A 12,843-nucleotide genomic window follows, 5' to 3' on the forward strand; every position below is an offset into this window, starting at 1 on the left:
TCACTTCTATCTATATTATCCGTGATGAGCTATGACACCTGATTTGGGAAGAGTTCCCTCTAGATAAAAGGGAGCACTTCTTTGCTCATGACAACTTCTAAGAATCTTCTCCTTTGACATGCGCAGTTCTCCAACACCCTTTCTTAGTGGGCTTCAAACTCCCAAACTATGATTTCTATGAAGGGGTAATTGACCCATACGAGCACATTGACCACTATCAAATTATCTTGCATAATCATTATGCCTCTGATGCACTTCTCTGTCAATTGTTCCCTGCGACTCTTTAAGGATCCAGCTCGTACATAGTTCTACACTCTACCGGGAGGAGGGGGGGCACCATAAACACCTTCAATGAACTTGTCAGACTATTTGTAGAGCAATTCATAGATAATAGAAGGATCATTAAAAATTCATCCTAATTACCGAGAGTTCACCATAATGAGGGGCAATCCCTCAAGGAATACTTATGCAGGTTCTCCACTAAAACTCGCCAGATTCGAAAGTAGATCCAGAGTTACTAAAATGAGTCTTTCTCGGAGGGCTCCGCGCACGAACTTTCTACTCATCACTAATGCAGGAGACAGTTCTCTCTTACATCGATCTTTTCCATTGTGTCAAAGCTCAAATCTCTGTAGATGAGACCATTCAGTGCTCACAAAAAAAAATTTGAGTGATTGTGGAGCAAGCGTAAGAATGATGCCGGAGAAACTGATCAAATTTCACTATAAAAAGTTTAGACCACAGGGAAATCACAAGCCTTAATTAGAAAAAAAAACATACACAATCCTCAACCTGTCACATGCCATCATTCGATCAAATTTCACTATAAAAAGTTTAGACCACAGGGGAATCACAAGCCTTAATTAGAAAAAAAAAACATACACAACCCTCAACCTGTCACATGCCATCATTCTTATGGCCATCAATGATCAAAAGGTTGTCAAATGGACAACACCATTAAAAAAACCATATGGTGGAGACCATTCTCAATATAGTCATTTCCATCAAACAAAATGACATTCAATAGAAAGAAATTTCCAAATAAAGGAAGAAATTGGACGTCTGCTACGCCAAGGTCATGTGGGTCATTACTTATAATAATGAGGTGATGGAAACCAGAAGAAAATCATCGGGATTATCGAATAGAAGTACAACTCCAAATTATTTTTTTTTGAGTATAGGTCTGACATATAACCTCATAATTTTAGAGAGAATTTTCATGTTAGTTTAAGAAATTGTCATTCAGTGAAAATTTCTTATTCTCTCATGAAAGGTTTTTTGGTCAGAAAGTCCCTTTGAGGGTAAGTGATAGACATGATCTCCATCCTTATCCCTGGAAGTTGAGTCTAAGAGGCAAGACTCGATGTGAAGGTACGGTACTCATCTTTCGTGTTGCGACCAAAAAGTGGATCTTCTTTCACGTTGCAGCAAAGAGGAAGGTCGTCTGCATCATACATAGCAGGCACAACATTATTTTCTTTTCCATCAGTGAGATGAAAAAAGTTATTTATGTCCCTACCCAATATGTAACTCGGGATGTTCTTATTTGTTATTGTTGCACATTTTGGTGGAGATGAAGAAATGCTAGAGTTTTCTTGCAACGCTTTGAGAGAGAATTTCATGCTTTGGTAGAGGTGATATCTCTTGTAGCTTTTATACCAATTATTGTTGGTCTTTATAGCCTTTTTAATTATTTGATGTAATATTTTTAAATGAAGATAATGTATTTTTTTGTAGTTCTTTGTCGTTGCTTCTGAGGTTGCTGTGGCTTCTCAATCGGTGGATCTACTCAATCATTCGTTGTGGGTCATTAAATGCGGACCTATAACATGCAACGTGACACGAGTTAGAACTTTTGGATCCTTCACGAAGTCATAATCGTGCTAATCTTGATGAATTAACTCACATTGCTCCCCAGAATCAACCAAGTGAGCGATGCTAGTTGAGACATCGCGACCGACATGGAGTCACTCTCCTAATGAGTCTGGCTCACTATCCATGCACACATGCTAATGAAAATGCAAATAGTCATATGACAAGTGGTGAGAGCGAGTATGTCACGAAGGAAGTGACGCAAAAATATATGGGCATACCGTAAAGGCAACGACCCGAGGATGGGTATGTCATGAAGACATTGACACGAAAGATGGGCATGTCATGAAGTTAGCGACCTGAATAAATGGGCATTTAGTGGATGCAGTGACTCGAGGATGGGCATGCCGTGGAGGCAGTGCCTGAACAAATGAGGAAGTCATGGAGGCAATGACCCGATGATGGCATGCCGTGAAGGCAGTAGCCTGATAGATGGGTATGTCGAGGAGATAGTGACCCAGGGATGGGCATGCCGTGAAGGTAGTGGTCTGAATAAATGGGTCAGTCGAGGAGGCAGTCACACGGAGATGGGCATATCGTGAAGGCAACGACCTGAACAAATTGGTTTGTCATGGAAGCAGTGATCCATAAATGAACATGCCATGAAGGCAACGACCCAAACAAATGTGTTTGTTGAGGAGATAATGACCCAAAGATGGACATGTCATTAAGGCAGTGACCCGAAAGAATGGATATGCCGTGAGGCAGTGACCCAGAGATGAGCATGTCATGAAGGCAACATCCCAAATAAATGGGTATGCTGAGGAGAGAGTGACTTGAAGGAGTGATAATCCTCACTAGGGAGAATCACCAATAGACATGCAAATGCAAACATATACATATTATGGTGCACCACACAACCAGGCAAGCAAACACATGCACATATAAGACATGAAAAATGCAAGTGATTGGTCGACTGAGTCGTGTGGCCGGTCGGACCTAAGTGAATGGTCGACAGAGCGGAGGGGGGGGGGGGGGGAGGGCCCGAAGTGGTTGGTCGACTGGGCCAGAGCAGCCAATTGGATCAAAGTGTCACGACGAACGAGCTAGAGTGGCCGGACGAAGTAGAAGTGATGTAGATCAGCCCGAGATGACCGGTCGAGGCACAAGTGGTGTTGATTAGCCCAGGATGTTCGATCGAGACACAGTGATGTGATTGAGTGGAGACCAGGCCAGGGTAGCCGGTCAAGGCAAGGCAACGTGCGAATGCAAGATACTCCATGCAAGGCATACACATGTCACAATTCCAAGCAGAAAATCATGCTCGATAACGAGTCATAATCATGCTAACAGTCTCACATAGGACACCTAGGGTGTAGCATTGGATGCACGACATAGCCGCCTCCTGCTTCATAGAGGTGTGCGGGGAGTTACACTTCTGGGTTTCTGGGGAAACTCTCCACAATTTTGTGAAATGGGCTAGCTAAAAAGCTTTTCCCATTTCACAACTCCTCATGATTTTGCAAAGTGAGCTAGCTACAAAGCTTTTTCACATTGCAAGACCCAACATCCCAACCTCTCCAAGGAAGGTTGGGGAATGCCAAAGCAAAGGGAGATAGGACTCCAACCCATCGAGATTTTGGCCTAAGGTTCGCAACAAGAAATCACTCGGCTCTGTAGGAGGATATGGCTACACATGTGAAATCTTACCCCAAGGCTTCCTCTAGAGAAGCAACTGCCAATCACAAAGGCGGTATGGTCGCGCCAACTAACGTCAGGCGGCAAACTCACCCCGTATGGGCGACCGAACCCACACGCCTATAATAACTAAACCCTCGAGCTAGCTAAGAAGAAAAAAATGAAGGTTCTTAAAAGTTTATACTGTCACAATGGTTGTTCGATGTCTAAGGGAGTTTTGGAAGAAACTCTCCTAATAGTAGGAGAGAAGCCCATGATTTGGACCGGTGGTGCTCCAGGGATACTCCAATGACGCTTCCCCGATCCGAGATAAAGCTCTCCCTTAGAAAGAGAGTTTGGCAACGTCTCAAGCTCCTACAGAAGTCCTTCTAAAATGAGGAAGCTCTCCTCGAGAAAGAGACTCTAGCGATGTAGTGCGTGAAAACTCTTCTTCTTCCTCTATCGACAAGGAAATGGAGAGGAAGAAGCAGAAGAAAATGAAGAAGATGAGGTGGAGGAGGAAGAAGAACCCAAGCACTCCCTAAGAATCCCTCACAGCTTTCTCTCGGTTCTCTTCAGGCTCTCCGATACCAAATGCCCTAATCCCTCGAAATGAGAAGGATCAAATAGTTAAGCAAAACACAGCCCCTCCAAAAAGGCCAAACAACCACCATTAGATGCACAAGAAACTTCTAAAGTGAGGGCAAAAGAGGTATTTTGCATCACTCCTCTCCAAATACGACGACATCAAGAGTCAAAATGAAACCCAAAATAGCAATTTTTGCAACATGGGACCTAAGCGCCCGGTCCTTGGGCTACCTAGGTGGCGCTAGACTTCCTTCTTTTTGGGACAATGTTGTTTTTAGGTGTTTTTAGGTGCCAAAGCGCCCGGAATGGCTCCTAAGCGCTCATAGACCAGGGCCAGACTTTCGTGTTCTCGGGTTGGATGTCTGGGAAGGTGGTTTTGGGCACCTAGGCGCCCGGGATAGGCATCGGGGCACTTGTCTTGACCTGCAACCCTGATTTTCACCAGAAATCCAAACGGAGGATTTTCTCAATCTGTAAGCCATGAGAGACTCTACATGAGTGAAATGTGGTCCCATAACTCTAACATGGAGCATTCTCATCGGTCATTCACAGGGAAAATTGATGTCAATAGTCTTTCTAAGCACAGTGCAGGTAGGATGCCCCAAATCCTAACTTTCCCGTAGCATGTGTAGGAGGACTCAATGATTTCCCTTGGCCATGAGAGGGCCCAGAAGAATGTGTGGTCTCTAAACACCAGAATGAGGACTAAATATGTCTCAAATCCTGAGTGAACCTTCCTGACGATAGGTTCTCCTGGGTACGGTTGAATCGCCGCCAAACCTAACTTCTTGCCCTGAATAAGCGCTAGAGACTCCCGGGTGGATGTCTTGAGCTACCGAATGCTAGGGACGAACCGTGAACCATCTCAAACCACTCAGGTAAACACTCTACACTCGTGACATAAAAAAATGATGCCGACAAATTTTCCATTCAAGGAGAAAATATTACGTTTAGATGCCATGACCACTCATAGATAGGGGGTCACATTACTATACATCTCATTCATGAGGAAATGACATCCGATGAGTGACTGTTTGGACGTTTCGGACTCAATATTTTCTAAGTTCGAAGTCGATTACTTTAATTAGGATCTCACGTGGTAACAAATGTTTCTCTCCCCACCGTCCATTTCCGTTAATTTCTCTCACTCCCCGCTGTCTTTTTCCCCAAATAAAACCTAATCTCACCCTAAAAAGGTTCCCCCGCCCTAAAACTAGCAATTCGATTCGAGGCCAACCCTTCCTCCCTCTCGAGATCCACCTCCACCCACCTTCGCCTCCCACCCGCCGCTCTACCATCCCTTCCAATGAGCCATTTCCGCTCCGCCCGCCTATCATATACCACTTCCAATGGCGATCGCCGTCATCTCGAGGTCGTCAGCGGCAAGAACTATAGCGCCGCTCAAACGCCTTACCTCACTTACCCCCGCTCATCGGATTACCCGCCTCCGCTCAAAAGAGGAACCGGCAAGCCGGCGACGTCGAGGTGGTCCTTAAAAGATCCAGAGATGAAGCGGCGGCGGAGGGTGGCCGGTTATAAGTTGTATTCCGTGGAGGAGAAGGTTAAGTCATCGTTGCGTAAAGGGATGCGGTGGATCAAAGGTAAGTGCTCCAAGCTTCTTCATGGATAGTAGGAGGCGACGGTGTTGAGAGGAGATGGAACAGGAGATTCGGTGGGCATTTTAGATTGGAGTCCAATTAGGAATTCTTTTTTTTTTTTAATCTTATTTGTTTTTTTTATAATATATATACATATTTATTTATATTTATATTTATATATATTCCTTGTTCGTGTACTGAAGCTTCTTTCGATGGTGAAGTAAAACTTCCAATTTTTATATATATTCGAATTGAAAAGAAATCGGAATAAGGATTTGTAGCTGAGCTAGGCTTAGGGTGCTTTTGATGCCCGTTTATCCTGAAAAGTGGACTGCGGGATAAGGATTCGGGGGAACTGCGTTTTCAAAAAAAGCAGACAAAATGCTGGAACCTAACGGTACCGTTGCATTTTCAAAAACACCCTGCACTTATAAGTTGCCCGCGAGCAGCTTGTTTTGATGACACATGGCATTAATCGTATGATTTGAATAAATAATAAGGATGCTTTAATTTGTATGGATCAGATGCATATTTCAAATAAAATTAACAGAATATTTTATTTCAAACAATTATTTTGAAGTGATTTTCTCTGTGGATGTTAGGCGTTAAATCACAGTATATATAGCTAGAATCGACATTGGAAAAACAATCTTCAATTTCGAACCATTGGAACAGATGTTTAACGAATCACATTATAATGTCTAGCCGTATCTTTACGGTTCTTATTTTTAGGTTTAATTTTGTGGTACAAGAGCCCGGTAAATACTGCACTTGGGCATAGAAATAAATTATATGTTAATATTTAACAAGTGCTAGCTATAGCATTGTTGTGTACTAGAAAAGTTATTGTGGTTGAGTAATATTTAACGTGTTAGTGTTGCACGAAAATATAATACACACAAATAAAAAGAAGCAGCGAATATTTTTTACATTAAAAAATCATGAAAAGGAAAGATTCTGACCCAGTTAAAATAATTCAATACAACAACAACAAACTTTTCCCCCACTAAGTGGGGTCGGCTACATGAATCCTACTTCTCCATTGTGTCCTATTGATAGTCATATTTTCATTTAATTTTAATAAGTTAAAATCATTTTTTATACAATATGCCCAAGTCTTTTTAGGTCTACATCTATCTTTCTTAACATAAGTCAAATCTAAAACATCTACCCTCCTAACTGGATCATCAGATGGTCAGCGTTTAATGTGACCAAACCATCTAAGACGACTCTCTCTAATTTTGTCCGCCACTGGAGCTACACCAACCCTATCACAAATATATTTATTTTGCATTTTATCTCTAAGTGTAAAGCCACTCATCACCTAAGAATACTCATCTCGACAACACTTAACTTAATTCTCATCTCAACAACATTTAATTTAGTTTTAGACTTCTTTTAACGGCCAACATTCTGTTTCATAGAGCATTGTAGGCCTCACCACCATCTTATCAAATTTTCTTTTCAGCCTAAGCATTAGTTTTCTATCACAGAATAGGCCTTAAGCATTCCTCACTTCAACCAATGAACTTGAATTCTACTAATGAACATCTTCATATAGTCTTAGCATTGCATGATGTTCCAAAACACACACAGATAAATTAAAACTAGCAAATGGAGACACCAAGATTTTTACATGGAAAACCTCTATAAGAGAAAAAGATCATGGGGCTCAGCCAAGTCAACGTAATCAACTATGTAATTATAAGTATTTAGTTCAACTCTTCTCATGAATTAGAGAATATGGAATTATAAAGATGATAATCATAAATGTGCAATATTAGATTAACTATAATAGCCATAATGGGTCTACAATAAATGTTGTGCTTGACTACAATATCAATATGTGGCCATAAATGTGGTAGCTAGTTTCTACAAAGATGGTAGTTGGCTATCAAGGCTGTTGTCGGTGGCTGCAGTAGCGTTGCTTGGCCACATATGTCGCAGTTGGAAGTTTTAATAGCATTAGTTAGATACAAAGGTGATAGAGGGTTGCTCTAAATGTAATAGTTCGCCATTAAGGTTGTATTCGTTGGTTGTAATAATGGTAGTTAGTTACAAAAGTTATAGTTGGAAACTATAACAATAGTAGTTGGTTACAAAGATCATAGTTGGTTGCTATAAAAATAGAAGTTGGTCATAAAGGCTATAGTCGGTGTTTGCAATAGTGACAGTTAGTCACAGAGGTCGTAGTTAGAAATTTTAATAGTAGTAGTTATGACTACAAAGACTATAGTTGTGTTATAAAGATAGTAGTTGGCCATAAAAATTGTAGTTGGTGGTTGTAATAATAACAATTGACCACAGATCATAATTAGAAATTGTGATAGTAATAGTTGGTCATAAAGGTCGTAGTCTGACTACAATGGTTGCAAGTAGTAGTCGTCAATGGTCAGTAGTCCGCGATGACATGGGATGAAGGCAGGTGGTGGTTGACGGTGGTTAATGAGCGATGGTGGCCAGCTGCTACGAAGATCGGTGAGTATTCATCGGACCTTCTCTTAATCATGCCATGCTCATCCTCCTCTCAAGTGAAAAGAAGTGGCCTATTTATAGTCTTTTAGGGTGGGCCATTTTGATATTATTGGCATGTAACTAATTGGATGGTTTGTGTTGAACTCCCTTAATCATAGGTGATTTTATTAAGGATTTTGAGTGCCTTAAGAACCTTCGAATTTAGCGATCTTGGGCTTGTTAGATTTTTCTCTTTAAGATGCTTGACTTTAATATAAAATATTAAATTTGGAGTTTATTTGACAATTCAATCAATCATCCAAAACCTCTAAATGTGCTTCAACGGCTTGATCTGAGCTTAATTGGATTTGGATTGAACCAATTTTGATACCATTTGGTTCGTCTAATTGAGGTGGTGAGTTTGACTATAAAGTTGCTAAAATTAAGGCCTTTGAAAGATCCTTTACCAAGATTGCATTGAGATTCATGCTTGATAAAATTTATTGATGAAAATTTGTTGATGAGACATCAAGTCTCAATTTGAACTTTGTCTCATTCAATATAGCTAGTAGTCTAAAAGTAAGTCCATGTTAATGGAACCCAAATTCAATCTAAGCACAATTAGTTTCATGTCAACCTTTAGACATTCAAAACCAAGTGTAGTGCCTTACTCTTTTCTAGTGAGTCTAGACCCTTCCTTAGACTCCTAGGAGACTACGGGGCTTACTACAATCTGATTGACTATGTCAACCCTAATTGACCTTAAATATGTCTGTAAATGAACTAATTATTTGATGAGCTACTCACAGCTCAGCTCGATAAGAGCACGTTCATGTTCTTTTGATTAACTAATTGAACAAGCTTGAACACTTTCATAATTACTTGATTGTTAAATGAACAAGTTTGAATATCTCATTGTTTGATTCATTTTTATTCATGAACAATACACTTAAAGCTCACGAACAAGCTTGTTAAGAAGCTCCAACTCAAATTAATGCTTATGAATAAGATTAGTTAGAGCTTAGTTTAATACCTTGTGAATATATTCACTTAAAGTTTAATTTAAAACTCATTTATATTAAATCAAATTAAAATTTTAACTCATAGTAAATAAAATAAGATAAAAGCTTGTTTATTCCATCAAGAGCAGTTAGCCTCCCACCGAAGCGATTGACTCATCTATTCCCATAAGAAAAGACATTGCTTATTCGATCTGATGATGTAATGTAAGCTGTTTGACGACTCCACAAGTGCATTTATCGCAACTACACATGGATCCAAAAATTAAGTTCATCCCATATGCTTTTCAATTTTGTGAAGTAATTATCATTGACATAATTCTGTTCTTGTCTGTGGTTGATTAATTTGTCTTGATTTTAACATCCTGGGGGGTCATTGGACTGCTGAAATTGATCTTTTAGGTTGATCCAAATCTCTAATGCATTTACCAGGTATATTATACTTGCTGTGATTTCTTCGGAGACTGAGTTTAAGATCCAAGTAATGACAATATTGTTGTTTCTTGCCCAAGATTTTGCAAGATCAGAATCAACATCTTTTGGTTTAGCTATGAAACCATCAATAAATCCTAGCTTATACTTAGCGGAGACAGAAATTACCATGGCTCTGCTCCACGCAACATAGTTGTTTCCTCTAAGCACTAAGGACAAGAGTGAAATGCTCGGCAATCTGCACTTATCCTTCAGTGCTAAGAATCAACAAATCCATGGCGACCAAAGTGAGAAAGCGAAGAAAATATGTTATATTTAATATTTTGAATGATTGATATTTAAATCTCTTAATATTTTACTTGATTTTGATCTCTCATATATCAGCAGAGATGAAACAACCGAATTAAATCATTTACGCCCTCACCAAAAATTTATTCGTAGCAAACTAAGAGCTCATTCCTCGATGAAGCATGTCATTGTACTCCAGATATGAAATCTGTCGCTGCAGCTTCATTTGTTCATAGAACTTCATGATGAAGCACTCTGCTCTTGAATCAATCTCTATCTCTCCATCTCCTTCCTCCCGCCCATCCTCCACCGCCTCCAAATCCGACATCGATGATGAACTGCCGGCATCCAATTCATCATCATGATGCTCATCTTCCTCACCAGCTCCAGCAGCCCAGAGCCTCAAAGCCTTACTCCTCTCGACGAAGATCTCCTCATCGTCATCAAAGCTAACGGATGGTGCAATGCAGGGGATTCGGGCGAGCCGGTTAAACTTGAGGTGAAAAGCGGGAGTGTCTTCAAAGGAGAATTCTCGCTCGCAGTAGCGGAGGCGGTTAGCGGCGTTGCCATGGCGGAGATTCTTGAGGTAGGAAGGGAGGAGGCGGAGTTCGATGAAGAGACGCTTGAATGCGTCTCCTTTTCGAGCCCAGAGGAGTGCGAGGTGGAGGAGATGCCATAGACGGCGGCGAGCAGCTGGAGACTTGATCTTCTTTCCCATGATGGCAAAAAGATTCGTCTTTCTCGTGAGATTGGTGGGTGAGTGAGTGCTCTGATGTTAAGAGTTTATATATAGAAGACATTGGGCCAGTCTAGAATTAGGGCATTAGAGAACGCGGTGAGGTTTGGATGTTGAGGATGGTGAGACCGGAGGGCAGCGAAGACGCAGCTTTCTTCTACGCGGTATTGCCGAAAGCTGGCTGTTGTCGTGATCAGCCTTCCGATCGGGTTTTAGGTTTAAAACAAAATGAAGGGCATCGTTGGCCAGTGCTGTTAATGATCCGTACTGGATTTAATTATTCTGCTGAGGTTTGGCAAGTGGATTGATACTCAAAATGCTCCTATAAATACGAGTACAGTATTGTACTCATTATATTATACATATTGTATTCTTTATACTTTGTAAGATCTGAATATATTCAGACATTAGAATTCAAATTTGTCAGAGATTGACACCCAAGAGAGAGAGAGTAGAGCACGTATCAATAACTAGTGAAATAGATACTTAATGAAATGATTTCTATTTACAGGATAGGAGATATAATGTGTATAATTACATGCTTGCTTATGTTTTAATAGGAGCACCATAACTATATGATATTTTAGGTAGTTACATACTTGAGCCTATGGTTTGGCTGCCTTATCACTCGATCGGCCGAGATCAACGGGCCTTTGTTTGATAAGGTTTGTTCGTCCGGCTATGTTGAGTTGGGGTTGTCAGTCGGCTGTTGATCATCTTTGGTGGTTTGGACTTGACTCGGTCGGCCCGGGGCTACCCGTCGACGTCTCTAGTTCAACTGTTGACTATCTATCCTAGGAGAAAGAACTTTTGTCAATAGGATGAAACTATGGTGTCAGGAAGAGAGTGGATCACCGTAATCCGAGAAGTAGCTCATCTTAATAGAGTCTTTGGGATACACTTGGAATATATTATAATAACCTCTCAGCCTTCGATTGAAGAGTCTTGGACTCTTATTAGATGAGTGACAATATTTGGTGAGAGTGGGATTGAGTATCCTCTTAGCTTGATGGATCTTGGTCTTTGGCTCAGATGACCTGTGTGAGTGACAATATTTGGTGAGAGTGGGATTGAGTATTCTCTTAGTTTGATAGATCTTGGTCTTTGACTCAGATGACCTGTGTTTGTTCCTCTTAGTGCCCCGATTCGGCGGTTTTGAGCTTGATCAATTAAGTCCCTTGATCCTAGTATTTTGGGGTATTTTAGTCTTTCGTCTGTGGATCACCACACCTTCCCGTCTTTTGGTGTTTTGGATTTTCTGTAGATTCGTGTTGCCACATTTGTGACGTACAACACCTAATATTCGCTTAGTAAAATTTTATGATTTACCTGCCGAATTTACCACACAGCTCATAGTATAGGAAAAGAAATTTTGGGAAGCCAAAAATACTATCGTCAACCTAAAGCGCGTTCCCATGGCTGGAAACTTGTTTTACATTTGATTTCGCACACAGCACATAGGAAGTCACCAAAAATTACAATTTTGAGCTCTTGTGATTAAGGTAGAATTATTACTGTATTGGTGTTAAATAAACAAGCTTTATCTTTACAAAGCGTAATCATCAAACTGATTGAAGGAAGGTTCCTTGAAAGTCAACTTAATCATTTCTTTTAGAGAGAGCAAGCTATTAGGTGGCTAATACCCAAAAGAATGATGTCATCCAAATTCCAACCCAGAATACCCGAAGTTATTATGGGTTTCTGACAAAAAGTATCGGCATAGTTAAGTATCAAATATTTCTCACTGATAGCTAAGATAATTATAGACATAAAACACTCGTTGCGGTTGAAAAAATAAGGGTGAAGAAAAATAAGAATGACACAAATCCAAAAGAACACGAAGATTTAACGAGGTTCGGCAAAGATGCCTACATCCTCGGGAGCAGAGCGGCAAATTCCTTTCAATATTCAGAAAAAAGTTACAGAATAGAGGGATTATCCCTAGGGTTATATTCAAGCCTGATTTATAGCCCTAGAAAGTACATAAAAAAGAAACATTTGATACAATATGTAATTATCAAATTACCCATGTACTACAACCCCAACCTACATAAGGAAACTCCACTGATTTGGACAGAATCTTCTACTCTGCTCCGCTTTTGATTTAACACTGTCAATTTATGTTATATGAGTCATATCTAACAAATCTCCACCTTGGCGAATATCCAACGCCTTAGGAGAAATACATCATGGTGTTCCTTTCATATTAGAAGTGGGTTGAGTCATCATGCTTCTCTAG

At 40.4% G+C, this 12,843-nt stretch overlaps 1 protein-coding gene across 1 annotated transcript; it reads right to left on the reverse strand.

The window, feature by feature from the left end:
• Positions 1 to 9,793: 9,793 nt before the first annotated feature.
• Positions 9,794 to 10,742, reverse strand: LOC110037214. The gene has a single exon (XM_020741808.1). It carries the CDS (start codon positions 10,584 to 10,586, stop codon positions 10,026 to 10,028), a length of 561 nt encoding a protein of 186 aa, XP_020597467.1. The 5' UTR covers positions 10,587 to 10,742; the 3' UTR covers positions 9,794 to 10,025.
• Positions 10,743 to 12,843: the final 2,101 nt, after the last annotated feature.

The sequence above is a fragment of the Phalaenopsis equestris genome, unplaced genomic scaffold (assembly GCF_001263595.1).
Source record: "Phalaenopsis equestris unplaced genomic scaffold, ASM126359v1 Scaffold000002, whole genome shotgun sequence".
Lineage (NCBI taxonomy): Eukaryota > Viridiplantae > Streptophyta > Magnoliopsida > Asparagales > Orchidaceae > Phalaenopsis > Phalaenopsis equestris.

Excerpts from the sequence above, each read along its gene's own strand:
- LOC110037214 (XM_020741808.1), bottom strand. The coding sequence starts at position 10,586 with ATGGGAAAGAAGATCAAGTCTCCAGCTGCTCGCCGCCGTCTATGGCAT.